Source organism: Neoarius graeffei, chromosome 3 (genome assembly GCF_027579695.1).
Source record: "Neoarius graeffei isolate fNeoGra1 chromosome 3, fNeoGra1.pri, whole genome shotgun sequence".
NCBI classification, from domain to species: Eukaryota; Metazoa; Chordata; class Actinopteri; order Siluriformes; family Ariidae; genus Neoarius; species Neoarius graeffei.
Window position 1 is genome coordinate 74,956,850 of NC_083571.1, and position 19,865 is coordinate 74,976,714.

General features: G+C 41.3%; 1 protein-coding gene across 1 annotated transcript in view; it reads left to right on the forward strand.

Annotated features, from left to right (window-relative positions):
- The window catches only part of olfml2ba (olfactomedin-like 2Ba), a 40,820-nt gene extending 23,354 nt beyond the window's left edge, over positions 1 to 17,466 (forward strand). Inside the window, exons 6-8 of the mRNA XM_060917324.1 lie at positions 13,541 to 14,521; positions 15,490 to 15,666; positions 16,004 to 17,466. Of these exons, the coding sequence (XP_060773307.1) occupies positions 13,541 to 14,521; positions 15,490 to 15,666; positions 16,004 to 16,623 (1,778 nt within the window). The 3' untranslated portion in view covers positions 16,624 to 17,466. The remainder of the gene's footprint in view (positions 1 to 13,540; positions 14,522 to 15,489; positions 15,667 to 16,003) is intronic.
- The last annotated feature ends 2,399 nt before the right edge of the window (positions 17,467 to 19,865 follow it).

The following is a 19,865-nucleotide window of genomic DNA, read 5'->3' on the forward strand; positions in this document are numbered from 1 at the left end:
TATGAGTATAGAACCAAGATGAACATCATGGGTCTTGTTGCTGCGGTTGAAGAAATTGTTGTGGTGACAAGCTTTCTTTCTGCATAAGGTTCAGTTGCACCTGCCTTATGGTAGTTTCTGAAACAGGAGGTTGCCCAGATGAGTGGGGTCAATAGCAATTTTCTGGCCCCATGTCCTTGCTCTGGTGGTGTACAGTTCATTGATGGGGGTGGGTAGGTATCTGATGATCTTCATTATTAGAGCTTACTCACTGTAATAATCTTTTGGACTGAGAAGAGGAGGAGGGGAAGCATCTTCAATCCACCTTCCATCCATATGCCTAACTAAGGCATGTGATGTTCTTCTCCCACTTGAGAGTGTTTCTAATAGTGGAGTCCAGAAATCTGAAAGCTTCAACAATGCTTACAGTGGTGCTGTTGATAAACAGAGGTGGATGTGATGGTTGGAATAAGTTGATTCACATCTAAACAATTCTAAGGATATTGTTTGTACACAAGCCTGCAAGTTGTGTTCTTTCATGTATTCATTTCAGTATTTCACCATGGGGCATACTCCTTTGTGCTGTCCCTCAGAAGCACTATTGCATTACTCCAGCCAGGATTGGCTGGCAGATGTGAACTGTATCACCTTGGTGGGGCTGAAATCTGCCTTATTATCCTTGGTGCTACATCACCTAGACAGCCTAAACTGTCCAAGGAGCGAATTACGTCAAGTCAAGTTTATTTGTATAGTGCTTTTAACAATAAACATTGTCGCAAAGCAGCTTTACAGAATTTGAACGACTTAAAATATGAGCTAATTTTATCCCTAATCTATCCCCAACGAGCACGCCTGTGGCGACGGTGGCAAGGAAAAACTCCCTCAGACGACATGAGGAAGAAACCTCGAGAGGAACCAGACTCAAAAGGGAACCCATCCCCATCCGGGCAACAACAGACAACATGACTATAACATTAACAGTCCTAACAAAGTCAGCTTTGTTGATGCTATAAACCCCCCACCAACGGAAACCCGAGTGCAAAACTGTTCACAACAACCACAGTCCCAGTCAGCAAGTCAACTGCAGTCCTAAAGTCAGCAAGTCAACTGCAGTCCCCAGCCACAAAAACATCACTGCAAGAGTCCAGAGCATCCTCCAGGCACGACCCCCAACTGTCCACATGGGGCCGCCCTCCACAGGAGTGATGCGATGAGACTCCAACCAGACACAGGGCACCAGGATGGACCAGGCAGGTCCAAGGAGCAGAAGAGGTCAGCATCTCGATCCCAGGACCAACATGTAACTCAGACGGACAGATTTGGGGGGGGGGAGAAGAGAGAAAAAATACAGGTTGTTAGGTATGCCCAATGTCACCTGAATAAGTAGGAACAGTATACATATTGCACTGAGTACAAGCAGGGACTCCGGCAACTAACTATGACAGCATAACTAAAAGGGGAGAACCAGAAGGTAACACAGGCATGAGGGAGCCCTGGGACATAAAGCAGCCAGCCACTACACCGTCAACAAACTCGAGTGAGCAAGCGAGTGGGGACTGACAGCATCCATACATCCCAGTTTACCAAAACACTCTATGTCTGAGGACCTTCCAGATCTACACCTTTACCTCAAACACCATTAACAAAAGGCTTGACTAAACAGATATGTTTTCAGCCTAGACTTAAACACTGAGACTGTGTCTGATTCCCGAACACTACTTGGAAGGCTGTTCCATAACTGTGGGGCTTTGTAAGAAAAGGCTCTGGCCCCTGATGTAGCCTTCACTATACGAGGTACCAGCAGATAGCCTGCACCTTTTGATCTAAGTAGGCGTGGCAGGTCATAGAGGACCAGAAGTTCACTCAGGTACTGTGGCACGAGACCATTCAGTGCTTTAAAGGTCAATAGTAGTATTTTATAATCAATACGAAATTTGATTGGGAGCCAATGCAGTGTGGATAAGACAGGGGTGATGTGGTCATATTTTCTAGTTCTAGTAAGGACTCTTGCGGCTGCATTTTGAACTAACTGGAGCTTATTTATGCATTTATTGGAACATCCAGACAGTAAGGCATTACAATAATCCAACCTGGAGGTAACGAAAGCATGAACTAGTTTTTCCGTGTCATGTAGTGACATTAAATTTCTTATCTTAGCAATATTTCTGAGATGAAAGAAAGCTATCCGGGTAAAATTATCAATGTGAGTTTTGAATGAAAGACTGGGGTCAATAATCACTCCAAGGTCTTTTACTGCTGCACGCGAAGAAACAGAAAGGCCATCCAGAGTTACTATGTAATCAGAAAACTTACTTCTAGCTGCATGTGGTCCTAGTACAAGTACTTCAGTCTTGTCAGAGTTAAGCAGAAGGAAGTTAATAAGCATCCAGTGTCTAATGTCCTTTACACATTCCTCAATTCTATTAAGTTGGTGTCTCTCATTAGGTTTTGGAGAAACATACAACTGTGTGTCATCAGCATAACAGTGGAAACTAATACAATGTTTACAAATAATATCACCCAGAGGTAACTTATATAAAGAAAAAAGCAGTGGACCCAAGACAGAACCTTGTGGAACACGGACTTTACCTCAGTACGTCTAGAAATATCACCATTTATATCAACATACTGATAGCGATCAGTTAAATAAGAGCTGAGCCAGAAGCGGGCCGTTTCCTTAACTCCCACAACATTTTCTAGTCTATCCAGAAGAATGGAATGATCAATGGAATCAAATGCTGCACTCAGGTCAAGCAACACAAACAGCGAGACACAGCCCTGATCAGATGCCAACAGTAGGTCATTTACTACTTTAACCAAAGCTGTCTCTGTGCTATGATTAGGTCTAAATCCTGACTGATACATTTCATGGACGTAATTCCTATGTAAATAGGAGCATAACTGCTGTGCCACAGCTTTTTCAAGGATCTTGGAGATAAAGGGGAGGTTTGATATTGGCCAGCTGACAGGGATCAAGGTCAAGTTTTTTAATCAGGGGTTTGATAACTGCTAGTTTAAAGGATTTGGGTACATAGCCAATCGTAAGAGAAATTTTTTTTATTTTTAGAAGCGGTTCAATTACTTCAGGCATTACCTGTTTGAATAGACGTGTAGGTAAGGGATCTAGTACACAAGTTGAGGCTTTTGATGCCGAGATTAATTAAAGTAATTCAGTTTCTTTTAGGGGAGTAAAACATTCTAATTGATGATCTGATACAGTTATATTGTTAACTACAGGGTCACTTACATTGTCTGACCTTAAATTAGTAGTTTGAATTTTTTGTCGGCTATTCTCAATTTTGTCATTAAAAAAAGTCATGAAATCGTTGCTACTCCATACTACAGGTATGCATGTGTCTATAGTGGACTTATTCCTGGTTAATTTTGTTACAGTATTAAATAGGAATCTAGGATTATTTTTGTTATCTTCTATTAGGGAGGAGAGATATGTTGATGTAGCAGCACTAAGAGCTTTTCTATACTTCAGGAAGCTCTCCTTCCACGTTAATTTGAACTTTGTTTGACGCCATTTACGTTCCAATTTTCGAGTGGTCTGTTTTAATGTGCGAGTGTCATCATTATACCAGGGTGCTAATTTTTTGTCTCTGACTATTTTCCTTTTAAGAGGAGCTGCATTATCTAAGGTATGGCGGAATGTTGACTCTAAGCATTCAGTTGCCTGATCAAGTTCTGCAGGGGCTGACAGTGACCCAATCAAAGTTGATAACTCTGGGAGATCATTTATAAAACTCTGTGCAGTAGTTGACGTGAATGTACGTTTAATACAGTAGCGTGGTGAGGTGCATATATTATTACTCAGACATAGTTTGAATGATATGTAGTAAAAGTTCATTATGTCTACCTATTGAAACTATTCTTTAAATTCGTTTTTTAAGACAAGGATTTTTTCAGATGTTACCTTGACAGTTTCGGCGATAAACTTCCGCCTTCTTCAAACAGTCACCAGATGTCGAGTGGTGACGTGCCTTATCAGCTGATGTTACGCTACGGAGGCGTGAACGTCCCGCCCAATTTGACAGGTAGTTCACGCCTCCTGCTGTCAGGTCGCTCCTCCAGGACGGCGCTCCAGGTGTGCGACAGTAACCTAATCAATATAAAATAATAAAAGACTCACAAGATCCGAAAAAGAAAAAGCACACCAAGAAAACTTAAAATCAGCCATTTCAGACCACTGTAAACGACATAATCATATAATGAATTGGGAGGAGGCCAGAGTCATTCACGCTGAAGAAAATAGATTCCAGCGTTGGATTCTAGAGGCAGTGGAGATACGTAAGCGGGCGCAGAGGACGATGAACCGGGATGAGGGAGCGTACGCGCTGTCGCACACCTGGAGCGCCGTCCTGGAGGAGCGACCTGACAGCAGGAGGCGTGAACTACCTGTCAAATTGGGCGGGACGTTCACGCCTCCGTAGCGTAACATCAGCTGATAAGGCACGTCACCACTCGACATCTGGTGACTGTTTGAAGAAGGCGGAAGTTAAAGAATAGTTTGAATGAGATGAGATAATGATCTGAGATAACTTCAGACTGTGGAAGTGTGACTATATTTTCTACGTTTAACCCGAATGTTAGTATTAGATCGAGGGTGTGACCACCATTGTGGGTCGGTCTTATGACATTCTGATTAATCCCTACTGAATCTAAAATGGACACAAACGCTGTTTTCAAAGGGTCTTCTGGGTTATCGAAGTGAATATTAAAATCTCCGACAACTAAAGCTTTGTCTCAGGAAATAACCAGATCTTAGATAAAATCTGCAAATTCAGAAAGAAACTCAGAATATGGCCCCGGGGGCCTGTAAATAATAAGTAACGGAATTAACTGGGTAGACTTATTTTTCGAGGCTACATACATTATATGAGTATGAAGAACTTCAAATGTATTAAATTTATAACCAGGTTTTTGTGTTACACCTAGATAATCATTATAAATAACCACAACGCCTCCTCCTCTGCCAGTTAGACGAGGCTGGTGTATATAACTGTATCCAGGAGGACTCGCTTCATTTAATGCTATATATTCATTTGGCTTAATCCATGTTTCAGTTAAACAAAGTACATTAAACTCCTGATCAGTAGTGAGTTCATTAACCATTAGCACTTTAGATGTAAGAGATCTAATATTTAATAGCCCCACCTTTAGATCAAAGGTGCTGGCAGCAGCTGTACAGTCAGTATGATCTAATTTTATATTGATTAGGTTACTGGAACAAACTCTCTGAATATTTCTACCTTTTTGTTTAGCTTGGGGAACAGACACAGTCTCGATGTAGTGGACCCTGAGTGACGACTCTGTGCAGCTAACAGACAGTTGGTTTAGCCTGTTTGTCTGCTCCCTGGCCTTGGCTCTGGATTGTCAGAAATCAGGCCCGTTTCAAGCTATTTGGGGGCCCTAGGCAAAGGGGGATCTGGGGCCCATAATTATCCCCCCCTCGACGAAAGGCCTTATGGCTGCCTACCCACTGAAGACTTAATAAATAAACATCACACATAATGTAATCATTCTTACGATTTTTACTTAATAAATGAACTCTTTACATTATTATAAATAATTATCAAACCCAATTAAACACAAGAATAGACAAAACACACACACACACACACTTTATATATATATATATATATATATATATATATATATATATATATATATATATATATATATATATATAAAATATGAAAATAAGACAATATAAAATGTGCAAATAACACAACACTAAATATTTACAGTATATACACAAGTAGAAATAACTTCAAATGGTGATTAAATGATTACAAACATGAATAAGAATCTTAATAAGAACCAGCACACACAGAAAAGTGCAAAAGGTATAGAAAAACACATAAAAATTTAAGAATACACAACTAGAATCATGGGCAAAATGTCTAAAACTGCTGCTTGCGGGCTTTGGCTTCAGCAAAGGCAGCCACAATACCCTCCATGTCCAAAGACCTGCGGACATCACATTCAATTGACATCAGTGCCAGTCCGGAGAGCCTCTCTTGGCCCATGGCGGACCTCATATAGTTCTTAATAAGCTTCAGAGCTAAAAAGCTCCTCTCACTTGAGGCAACTGACACAGGAAGTGTAAGAAGTAAACGTAGTAAGCTAGCTACCAAATTTGCTTGTCGACCCGCTTGGTATTAATGAGTGTGTACATTCTCACTTACCAGTGTCTTGTTTTTTTCTGTCTTCCTCTTCCCTTTTCTTCTTTCTCTTCTGGCTCCCTGAGGGGTAATTTCGCTTCATATTTGATTTTGTTATGTTTTTTTGCCGCGGAGCTCTGCAACCACTTGACTGGACGGAGATGGGCATTGAGGGGTTGACAACAGACTGTCATTGCACTTTTCGGCCAAAGCATGTAGGGAGGCGCTGTTGTGCATTAGGGGGCGCCCCTTGGAACTAGGGTATTTCAACAAGTGTCATTAGGCGCTGCGCTGCTGCGCTCAAAAAGATGTCATTGCTATTGAATACATAACCAGTCGTTCGGCAGCGGGGGCCCTTCGAGGGCTGGGGCCCTAAGCAATTGCCAAGTCTGCCTACCTTGTTGCAACGGGTCTGTCAGAAATTAACTAGGCCTGTTCTGAGACTATGACCTATGCTGCAGGAAATGAGAGCAGCACCTTCCTGAGTGGGATGGATACCATCCCGCCCTAACAGGCCAGCAGTGCCCTCAAAATTAGCCCAATTATCTATAAAGCCCACACTGTTTTCAGAGCACCACCTGGACAACCAGCAGTTCAGCGACCATAACCTGCTGTAAGTTATATCGCCACGCCACATTGGGATGGGTCCAGAGCATACTACAGCATCGGACATCGCCTTCACTAATTTAAACACCTCTACAAAGTTAATCTTAGTAACCTCAGACTGACAAAGGCATAGTATATTATTAGCTCCTGCATGGATAACTATCTTTGAGAACCTGTGCTTGCCTAGGACCCTAAGATTACCTGCTATGTCCGGCGCCCTGGCTACACTTGAGTATACACTAGTCAAGTATACTGTACACTTGACTAAAGCTGCTGGCGCCCCTAAAGGCTGAGCTAATTTCACGTGCCATATGATAGAGTCCCCTATAACCAGAGCTCTTTCAGGTTTCTCAGCGGGTGCATCACTAAGGAGAGCAAACCTGTTCGACACGTGACGCGGAGGGGAGTGGTGCTCCCGTGGGCAAGCCTCAGCGGTAGCTTTGGCTCTATGCTTATGCCGCCAAGCTGTCACCCATTCGCCCTGCTGTAAGGGCTCTAATGCCGGAGTTGGGGGATTACTAACTCCACCTTGGGCATCCAGACTTTCCTCTACAGAAACTACACTGTTCTCACGTTCACTGACCTTCTCTATAGCCTGGACACACGCTTCTAGCACTATAATCTTCTCTGTCAGAGAGCTAACTAATCTGCACTTATCACAAATAAAGCTATCGCTAGCAACGGAGGAAGAATGACTAAACATCCTGCACTCAGCACACTGAACAGGCTGAAGGTGTGACATGATGAAAAGATTCATGTACCTTAATCGAAGATTTGTTGATATTAAAGCAGATCCGATGTAGATGGCCTCCGCTTGTGGTCTTTACACAGGAGGAGAAAAAAAGAAAAAGAAAGCTTCCGGTCTCGGCGTTCTTCCAAAAAAAGAGAGAGAGAAAGAAAAAGGAAAGCAAAAGTGGAAAGTACAAAAAGGAAAGCAACAGTACAATAAAAATGAAGAGGATACTGGAAAATTATTTGTAGAAAAAAGTTAAAAAAGATTAGTAATTAACACCAACACTTGCAGGAAAAAAGGACTCGTCGCAAACAACTCAGGAACCAGGAAGTGCGTAGCACAGAATGCGCATGCGCAGCCCAATCACCAATCCAGCTCAGCCACCAGCTACCAGCTCAGCCACCAAATGCTACCTATTCTAAACCCTAGCCTGTCTCCAAACAGTAGCTAGTCACCTTACTATGCTGTGTTTCAAAGAGGACATGTCAATAGCAGACTCTCCCACCACTGGAAAGGGCAAAGCCTTTTTCTAAGCTAAGATATGCATCTGTGGGAACAAGGTTTTGAGTATGCACATTCACCCATTTCTTCCTCATGTCGTCTGAGGGAGGTTTTTTCTTGCCATTGTCACCACAGGCTTGCTTATCAAGGATAAATATTTTTTAACAATCATATGTTTAAAGTCTTTATTTTTCTATGAAGCTGCTTTGCGACAATGTCTATTGTTAAAAGCACTATACAAATAAACTGACTTGACCTGGTGTGTGCTTCGTGCCTCAGGTTGCAGCATGCCCAGGCTGTGCTAGCATCCCAAGCTAGTCTGACAGGTTAAGACCTTATAGTGGGAACTACAATGTTCCCACCACAAAGCCTAGCCAGCCACTCTCAAGAACTCGGCGTTCCCAAGGAACCTAGCTAAGGCTACGCCGTTCCTCTGTTACTGCGCAGGATAGATTATGCCCTCGGGGTATCAGCCTCAGGCTGATAAACATTGTTTGGGCGTGATGCATGCGTTCCAACCACATAAACTGTTTATAAAATACTAGTGGTGTTCCTGGCACTGAAACACTTGTTCTGAGGATATTGATTTCAGGAAGGTAAGAGAGTAACCATATCCCATACCAAACTAATGCTTGAAAAAGAAATTTAGGTTATGATCCTAACCCCGGTTCTCTGATAGCATGAGTCTTCTTCTTCTTCTTTTGGCTGCTCCCGATTAGGGGTCGCCACAGCGGATCTTTCATTTCCATTGCTCCGTCTTCAGCATCCTTCTCTACTACACCTGCCACTCTCATGTCCTCTCTCACCACATCCATGTATCTCCTCTTTGGCCTTCCTTGTTTTCATGTGCCTAGCAGCTCCATCCTCAACATTCTCCTTCCAACATGCTCTGCATCTCTTCTCAGGATGTGCCCATACCATCTCAGTCTCATCTCTCTTAGCTTAATTCCCAAGCCCTCCACATGTGCTGTCCCTCTGATGTGCTCGTTCCTTATCCTGTCCAACCTCGTCACTCCCATCGCAAACCTTAACATTCTCAACTCCGCCACCTCCAACTTTGCCTCCTGTCTCTTCGTTAAGGGTACGGTCTCTAATCCATACATCATAGCTGGTCTCACTACTGTCTTATACATCTTACCTTTCACTTTTGCTGGGACTTTCCTATCACAAATGACTCCTGAAATCCTTCTCCAACTGCTCCACCCTGCCTGCACTCTCTTTCTCACCTCACTATCGCAGCCCCCACTTTCCTGCACAGTTGACCCCAGGTACTTGAATTCACCAACTTTCTTTACATCTACTCCTTGCATCTTCACTACACTCTCATCCCCATTCTCATTGATGCACATGTATTCTGTTTTGCTACTGCTCACCTTCATTCCTCTTCGTTCTCCAAATCCAACTCAACCTCCTTTCTACTTTCACCACATATCACAATATCATCCGCAAACATCATGTTCCATGGTGACTCTTGCCTCACTTCGTCCGTCAAGCTATCCATCACTATGGCAAACAAGAAAGGACTCAAAGCAGATCCTTGATGGAGTCCCACCTTCACCTTGAACCATTCAGTCGTTCCAACTGCACACCTCACTGCTGTTTCACTGTTCTCATACATGTCTTGCACCACTCTAATATACTTCTCATTCACTCCACACTTTTTCATACAATACCATAACTCATCTCTCGGCACTATCATATGCCTTCTCCAGGTCTACAAACAAACAATGTAGCTTTCTCTCGCCTTCCCTGTACTTCTCCATTAACATTCTTAAAGCAAAAATTGCATCCAACATGCTCTTCCTTGGCATAAACCCATACTGCTGTTCACAGATTGCTACCTCTCTTCTCAATCTCACCTCCAATACCCTTTCCCATAACTTCATGGTGTGGCTCATCAGTTTTATTCCTCTGTAATTACTGCAGCTCTGTACATCTCCCTTATTCTTGTATATTGGGACTAGCACACTCTTTCTCCATTCATTTGGTATTTTCTCATTATCTAGGATTGTATTAAACAATCTTGTTAGGAACTCCACAGCCGTCTCACCCAAACATCTCCAAGCCTCAATCGGGATGCCATCTGGTCTGACTGCTTTCCCAGTCTTCATTCTTTTCATGGCTGCCCTCACCTCATCCTTACTAACCAACTCTGCTTCCTGATTTGCTGTCTCCAATGAATCTGACCTTTTCTTTCTTGGATTCTCCTCATTTAATAAATCCTCAAAGTACTCTTTCCACCTTCTTAATACACTCTCTTTGTTTGTCAGCACATTTCCATTTACATCTTTCATCACTCTTACCTGCTGTACATCCCTCGCTTCCCTGTTTCTCTGCCTAGCTAGTCTGTACAGGTCTTTCTCTCCTTCTTTGGTCTCCAGTCTTTCGTACAACTCCTGGTATGCATCTGCTTTCACCTTCGCTACTGCTCTTTTTGCCTTCTTTCTCGTCTCGCTGTATAACCGCCTGCTTTCCTCATCTCTCTGATCATCCCAATTCTTCTTTGCTAGCCTCTTCTCTTTTATAATTTCCTGCACTTCTTTGTTCCACCACCATGTCTCCTTGTCTTCCTTCCTCCTTCTCAATGACCACCCTAGCACCTTCCTTACTGCCTCTCTTACTAGTATAGCAGTAGCATCCCAATCTTCTGGCAGACTTCCATTACCACTCAATGCTCTTCTCCTTCTGATGTTCAACCTCTTTTAGTTTCCACCACTTAATCTTCGGCTCCACTATTTCACGCTTCCTCTTTTTCACTTTCAAGCTCATCCTGCACACGACCACTCGATGTTGTCTAGCTACACTCTCCCCTGCCATCACCTTACAGTCTCCAATCTCCTTCAGGTTACCCCTTCTGCAGAGTATGTAGTCCACCTGTGTAGATCTTCCTCCACTCTTAAACATCACCCTGTACTGCTCTTTCTTCTCGAAGTATGTATTGACTATTGCCAAATTCCTCCTCTTTGAAAAATCAACCACCATTTGCCCTTCCACATTTCTTTCTCTTACACCATATCTGCCCATCACATCCTCATCTCCTCTGTTTCCCTTGCGAACATGTCCGTTGAAATCTGCTCCTATCAGCACGCACTCCTCCCTCGGTATACATTCTACCACTTCATCCATCTTTTCCCAGAAAGACTCTTTCTCTTCATTCTCACATCCAACCTGTGGGGCGTACGCACACACAACATTGATTACCACTCCTTGAATCTTCAACTTCATGCCTATCACTCTATCTGACACCCTCTTCACATCAATCACACTGTTGACCAACTCTCCCCTCAAAACAATACCAACACCATTTATCTTTCCATCGACTCCATAATAAAACAACTTGCATCCACCTCCAATGCTCTTGGCCTTGCTTCCTTTCCACCTCGTCTCCTATGCACACAAAATGTCCAACTTCCTTCTTTCCATCATACCTGCTAACTCTCTTGCTCTGCCAGTCAATGTTCCCACATTCAGTGTTCCTACCCTCAATTCTAAGCTCCTTCCCTTCCATCTTTCACGCTCTCTCCTAACATGCCTCCCCCCTTTTTCCTTCTACGTTTTGATGCAACAGTAGCATACTTTCCACCGGCACCCTGTTGACCAACAGTACCGGGGGCGGTCATTGTTAACCCAGGCTCCGACCAATCCGGTATGGTATTTCTCTTTTCGATCCGCATGTTAGATTTGGCACAGTTTTATGCCGGATGACATTCCTGATGCAATCCTCTCCAATTTATCCGGGCTTGGAACCGGCACCAAGAGTATGCTTATGCACCCCCAGTGGCTGGATTTCTCTGATAGCATGAGTCAGGTATCTTAATGGACCACTCTTCTTGCATAGAACGAGGAAGAGGTATGTTTGTGTAGACTGTCTAGGTGATGTAGTGCCAAGGATTTTAAGGCAAATGTAAGCCCTGACACACACACCAAAAACACATACATCACTTCTGCCAGACAATCCTGTTATAGGCAGAAGTAGGTTAGTGACTGTGTATGAGTCCTGAACACGACTTGGAAGGCTGTTTCATAACTGTGGGGCTTTATAGCCTTCACTTTTTGAGGTACCAACAAATAGCCTGCACCTTTTAATCTAAGTAGGTGTGGCAGGTCATAAAAGACCATTCAGTACTATAGTAGTATTTTATAATCAGTGTGAAATTTGATTGGGAGCCAATGCAGTGTGATTAGATAGAGCTGATGTGGATGATGAGGACTCTCATTCTGGGCCAACTGGAGCTTGTTTATATACTTATTGGAACAGCTAACCAGACACTAAGGTATTACAATAATCTAACCCAGAGCTAACAAAAGCCTGAACTAATCTTCCTTTATCATATAGTGACATATTTGTTCGCAATATTTCAGAGATGAAAGAAGGCTATTCTAATAATCTTACCTATACGAGCTTCAGATGAAACACTGGAGTCAATAATCATGCCTTGTCTTTTACTGCTTGCACATGATGAAACAGAAAGGCCATCCAGAGTTACTATGTAATCAGAAAGCTTACTTCTAACAGCATGTATTCTAGTACAAGTATTTCTGTCTTGTCAGAATTAAGTAGAAGGAAGTTAATAAGCTTCCAGTATCTGTCCTTTATACATTATTCAATTTTAATAAACTGATGTCTCTCATCTGGCTTTGCTGAAACATACGTACTCCCATGGTGGTTGATAGACTGTAAAAGGTTTGATTTACACATACTGTCTTCTATCTGCCAGTTAGTTAGGAAACCATTGACAGATTTCAGATCGGACATCCAGCTGAAGCATGGCATGCATTAGTTTAGGGATTAAAGTATTGGGAGTGGAGCTAAGGTCCACAAAAAGGATTCTGGATTCACCTGTATTGTCCAGATGGTCCAGGACATAGTGGAGGCTGACTGCATGCTTCATGGTTGGTCATATAGGCAAATTGTAATAGATCCAGATGGGGGCTTGTATTCCTTTTTAATAAAAATCAGTACCACCAGATTACATGATTTCATTTTCAGTGATTTCAGGGCCGGTCACTGGAACAGTATTGAAAGGATGGAACACCATTCTTTCAGAAGATGTTTCCCCAATTAATTTTGATGATTATGGTGGAAAGTGTTGTCTATCATGTCTTTCAAAGTCTGCAACTAGTGTTCAATTGGCTTGGTAGCTGGTAACTATGTTCAAAGCATATAATTTCTATCATTTTCATAATCATCAAACCTTTCAGTGAGTCCTCAATATTGAACCCAAAAGATGTTTGGAAGGTACAAAAAAGGCTGGAAGCAGTTTCACATGACATTATGAGTCCTCAGTGTTTGTTTAAAGATGTATGGTCTTGTAAGGGCTTCACATCATATTCAACCTTAAATGGGAATGTTAAGCCTTGCAGTGACCTGGTGACTTGTCCAGGGTGTACCCTGCCTCTTGCCCATAGTCAGCTGGGATAGGCTCCAGCTTGCCTGTGACACTGTATATAGGATAAGCGGCTACAGATAATGGATGGATGGATGGGAATGTTATGATTATAAATCTTAAACAGATAAGACAGTGATTTGTTGTTTCATTCTTTCCTGCAGTGGGTGAAGATGAAAGCCACAGTGGTGATGGCTCTGTAGATATCTTTACAGAGGAGGAACTTCTTCCTCTCAGTTCTCCTTCATTCACAACTTTCACCAGATCATGGCCAGTTTCAGCTAATCTCAAGACTCCAACTCGGGATAGTACAACACCACAAAGTGTGTCCAAGCCTCAGCTAGAAGAATCTGACTCTTCTTTGCCTATCAAGAGGAATTTTTTTAATAATTCAGGGTTTGCACTGGCAAAAACATTCAAGTCCAGCACAGAAAGCTTCACCAAGCTCGGAGTCTCACAGTCCTCAGCTACCACAGATAACTTTAGAGCCATTTGGCCCACAACACACACCACACCTCAAACACTCCCTGGAATAGAGGAAGAAAAAGAGAAGACCACTTCTCAGATGATGCTGAACATGGAGTCAAATTCAACTCACTTAAACATGAAGTCTAATTTAGCTTCTTCAGAAATTACTAGAAACATTATACCAAACACAGTAGCTGCTGTCATCAGTCAATCAGAGGCCACTATGAAAACTTTAACTGGCCAAACCCACAACACTGAAACCATTTCCAGAGAGAACGTCAGTCAAGCCAATTACCAAACCCCGTTGTCAAGTGCAACACCATCACCAATGACTCAGATTCAAACTACTCTTATTCCAGAAACTTATTCCACCACAATTACAGATGAGGGAAAATACATGAAAACCAGTGCTGGGACAACCGCTACTAACACAGACTCTGGCAATACAGGAACAACTATCATTCTGACTACATCACATGTAACTGAGGGTGAAAGTGATTCCAGCACAACTGCATCAGTGACCACAAATGGGCTAGCCAGTAGTACCACTACAACTGTTACTACTGGCAAACTCAACAAACGCAACACACACCGCATTAGTTTGGCTAAAAAACTGCAAGAACCAAAACGAAAGATCACTGTGGAGGATAAGGAGGAGAAACCTCAAAAGCAGCCAGGTAAAAAAGTCTCTAATGAGTTACAATTCCTTGATATTTAACTACAACAATACCACAAGCAAAAATGACTGTGACCAATTATTTTTTAATATTTTATGGGTGGATTTGTAATATTCTGTATTTCGTTGCCTTGTACCTGTGACATGTGCAATGACAAACTTGAATCTAATCTAATCTAATATTGCATATTTAACTTCTTAATTTTGGGTGGGTAGTGGGAAACTTAAAAGTATAAAAGCATATTTCTTTTTCTCATTGGCGATTCTTTCTAACTCACTAACAGCCCCACTTACACTGTCACAAGTGCTTTTGAATTCCTGTCCTGTTTTGATCATATGAAATTGCTTTATGAAAAATCCTTTAGTTATGCAAAATATTCAACATTTGAAAACTGATGCACCACTGAGTCTACAGGATATTTAAAAAATGTGTGAGTATTTTTGACTACAGTGTAATACAATGTCCAATATTAATAGCAAGCTAGTCCTGGTGTCTGGAAAGTGTCTGGTGCACACGAGAAAGTTTGTGGGGCACAGAAGAATGTATCCAGTGTGTATGAGAAAAGTATCTGATGTCATTTGTTAGTTGATTTGTGATATCTTCTAATACATTTTGCATTCTCAGCTATCTCTCTCAGGACAGCCATTCTCCTGTCAGAAACAGTTAGTCATCATATTTATGGAATTGAGGCTTCTCTCAGGTAGTTTCTTGTGTGCATCAGAAACTTTCTCTTTTTTTTCTTTTTCCTTTTTTTTTAACATTTAGGGGCTCTGTACAAATAAACTTAACATGAACAATTTTCTTTTACCGTCCAAATGGTTTGATTTCTTTTGAGCTAATTTATTTGTACTGGATGATGTAATTGGTTTGCAGGATAACTGTCCTGTACATACTAGGTACAAGGCATCAATACTTTATACTAAGACCCTTAAAGGGGACTGTACACAAGACTGTTTTTTTGTTTGTAGAAGAATGCAAGGACACACTGGCCACAATTGCAGAACCCATTGCACACAACAAATATGGCCGTAATGAAGGTGCCTGGATGAAAGACCCAATGGCTCATGACAACAAGATTTATGTTGCTAATTATTTTTATGGCCACAAGCTGCTGGAGTTTCAGAACATGGATGTTTTTAAACAAGGTATCATTTCCAGTGAATATCCAGTGAGCAGAATTAGACTGAATTTTATTCAGTAGAGAAAGCTCTGCATGGACAGCATTGCATGTACCTATTTTGTATGAAGGCAAGTCCATATTTCTGTTAAGGACATAATGACAGTTCACCGTATCATGTTTTTCAGCTATTTAGTTGAGGAATAATTTTAGTAACCATTTAAACATGCAATGTTTAACATAATAAGCAGCAACAGAAGGCTGAACATTTTTATATCATGAAAATTTAATGGGTATCTTCTTGCTCTTGTTTATTTACTAATATTTGTCACTGCTATGAATATTGAATCACTGTTAAATTCCAGGTCGTTTCACCAACTTGTATAAGCTGCCCTATAGCTGGCTGGGCACAGGCCATGCAGTCTATGATGGTGCCTTCTTCTTCAACCGAGCTTTCTCACGTGACATCATCAAGTTTGACCTCCGGCAGCAACGTGTGGCTGCTTGGACCATGTTGCATGATGCTGCACTGAGTGGTGATGTTTCATCATGGCGATGGAGAGGACGCTCAGATGTGGAACTGGCTGTGGATGAAAGTGGCCTCTGGGTGATCTACGCTGCACTGGATGATGAGGGCTACCTACAGGAAGTGATGGTGCTGAGCCGTCTGAACCCAGATGACCTGAGCACACAGCGAGAAACCACATGGAGGACAGGGCTGAGGCGTGAACGCTATGGCAACTGTTTTATTGTGTGTGGTGTCCTCTATGCTACCGAGCACCATGGAGAACAACAGGAGAACAATCTGAGCTATGCCTTTGATACACATACCAATACACAAATGACCCCACGGCTCCCTTTTGGCAATAACTCCACTTACATTGCGCAGATTGACTATAACCCCAAAGAAAGGGCACTGTACACCTGGAACAATGGCCACCAGATCACTTATGATGTTGAATTTGCATATGTAGACCCATTTTAGAAAGGAACAGCAGACCATTCTAAAGTGTATTATACAAAATTTGGGGAAATAGATGATACAATATGTGTATGAAATGTGGACTGTAGAGCAGTCCACTTAGTATTTTTGTGATATATTGTCCCTCATATTTCTCATAATGCTGATGTTTGTACTAGTTATCTGCAGTCAACTCAAATTATTGCCAGCTTTATAAGTAAAATTGAGTACTGTATTCCCCCCAACACACACACACACACACACACACACACACACACACACACACTTTTTCCATTGCAAAAACCTGATTTTAATATCATCATCACGTTTCAAATAATATTTTATGAAATGTAGAGGAGAGGATCTTGCATCACTCCTCCATAAAGAACATTTCAAATTATACGTGCATGTGGATTTCCCTCTTCAGACACTGGTTTTCTACAGGAGTTTAAAACTTGGATTTATGTATTGGTGTATTTGGCTCATCATCTTGTTAGAAACTCTGTCTATGGCTCTGTCTTGGCTTTCTGGCAGAGGCAATCTGGTTTAAGCTGAATATATAGTGGCATCAATGTTCACAAGAACTACCAGCCACAACACAGCCTCAAAGCATCACTTATCCACCCCATGTTTGTAATTCCCAATGGGGTTCATGACCCAAGTTTGACCACACACACTTCCATTTGTAGTTCCTGAGGGCTTATGAGTTGAATGCAACTTTTTCAAACTGCAGTATTGTTGAGAAAGTCTTTGAAACGACCACAGAAATCTGTGCTAAACTGTGCAGTTCCATGCAATACTGAACTATTGGGTGCTTTACTTTCCTCACTTCACTGTGGGGAGGGGGAAAATAAATAAATAAATAAATCCCAAACATTTTTTGTCTTTATTTAAAATGTTAAATGTAAATATTAAAATTATTTTTGGCAGTAATTCTGGAGTTATAGTACTACAGATGGTTTTCAAAATGCTAATGTCACTTTATTTTGCTTCTTTGGAAAAAACCTGTGGAGCACCTTTACAAACACAAAAGATCAGCCCAGCTAAATATTTTTTTTACAGTGATGGGAAATATGTCACTTATGTTTCAAACACTTTTTTTTAATCCCCTGCTGGCCAAAAGGTCCGAAGGGGGATTATGTCATAGTGATGTCTGTCCGTCCATCCGTCCGTTTCGGGAAGGGTACTCACATTCTGAAATCAACTCCTCTCACAATTTTTGGAGGAATTTCACGAAACTTGACAAGATTCTTTGTTATATGTTGGTAATACAGTATGCATATTGCAATTTCATTCAATTCAATCGCATTTTACCAGAGTTATGGCATAGTTGCCAGCGGGGAATATTGTGCTCTCAGAGCACTCTTGTTGTTTTTGTTTTAGTTATATGGTTTAGTTATAGTTATTTAATTCCAGTGCTTCAGATATCCAATTCAAATTTACACACGATGTCTTTTGCACATGTAATGCCCCAGTACTGTTTGCAGAGAAACAGCAACACATCATGATGTGGTGGCTCACTGTGGACATGCTGTTTTTTGGATCCTACACACAACCCTTCTTTCTGCAATCATGAGTCACTGTATAGTTGTCATAGTGCCAAAGTTCCTTCACCTGCACTATGACTACTATGTGTACCATGATGTGTGCATATCTGAATACTTTTTTCCTTTCTCATTTTGTTTTGTAAACATGCCTTGATTGCTTATGAATACATACTTTTTGTCCACACACACACACACACACACACATTATATATATATATATATATATATATATATATATATATATATATATATATATATATGTGTGTGTGTATATATATATATATACACACATACACACACACACACAAATTTATATATATATATATATATATATATATATATATATATATATATATATATATATATGTATGTATGTATGTGTGTGTGTGTGTGTGTGTGTGTGTGTGTGTGTGTGTATGTATATATATGTGTGTGTGTGTGTGTGTGTGTGTGTGTGTGTGTATATATATATTATTAAACTTTATTACAGGCTCGAGGCCCACAAAGAATACATTACAATACATACATCAATAAAACAATACACCACACATTCATATATATAAAAAAGCTAATAAAGGCACTCATACCAGTGTTCCCAAATCACAGACATGTACCTAACAGAGCTATGACTTGGATCTACTAATTGTGCAATAAGTTGATTTGTAGAGCGGTCCAGCCTGCTCATAAACTTAAAGGTGAGATTTCTCACCAGTGCCATGAATGTAGTTAGACCTAGTTTGCAGAACAACCCACTTGCTCTAGTACTTCTTGGTTTCTTCAAAAGAATCCTAAGACAGTCATTGTAAGCTACTTTCAGCTTGAGCAAGCTCTCCTTCTTGTATCTAACCCAGAGTGGAGCTGTGTAAAGAGGGGAGCAGTACGTTCGAAACAAGTTGACTTTAACATCTGTAGTGCAGTGATGGAATTTTCTAGCCAGCATGTTAGCTTGGACATATAACACTGTCCTCTGTCTGCTAATGTCGGCATCATCCTCCAGCGTATCAGTTAAGATATGCCCCAGATATTTTGTTACATTAGCTACTCCCAGCTCTTCTCCAGATAGGTAAAAAGGAGGGAACTTGATTTTGAAATCATCCTTGGTCCTACAAAACATTACCACACTCTTCTTAGCATTATATTTAATGTCAAACTCTACCCCATAATCAGAACAGATATTGAGGAGCTGTTGGAACCCACTGCTACTTGGGGATAGAATGGTAAGGTCATCTGCATATAAGAAGTGACTAATCAATGCGTCACCAACCATACAACCTGTTTGGCATGCTCCCAACTGCCTAGACAGGTCATCCATATAAGCATTGAATAAGGCTGGAGATAAAATTCCCCCCTGCCGTACCCCGTTACTGACATTAAAAGGTGTAGATAGGATGTTCCCCCATTTAACCCGCACACTTTGGTTAGAATACCAATAAGCTAAAATTCGTACCAGACTACTGGGGACTCCCCTTTGCTTGAGTTTATTAAACAATTTAAAATGATTGACATGATCAAAAGCTCTCGAAGCATCAATAAAACCTACAAGGACAGTAGAACCCTGTCTCCTATATGCCTCTACAACCTCTTTCAGTGCATAGATACCGGGGCGATTTCTCAGAGACAACAAGGGAAGCCGAGCTTCCCCTAAAATTCTCTCCCCAAACTGTGGCATCTACGACGTTGAATTCTCATTAAAACAATAACTTGCATAACATAATATAT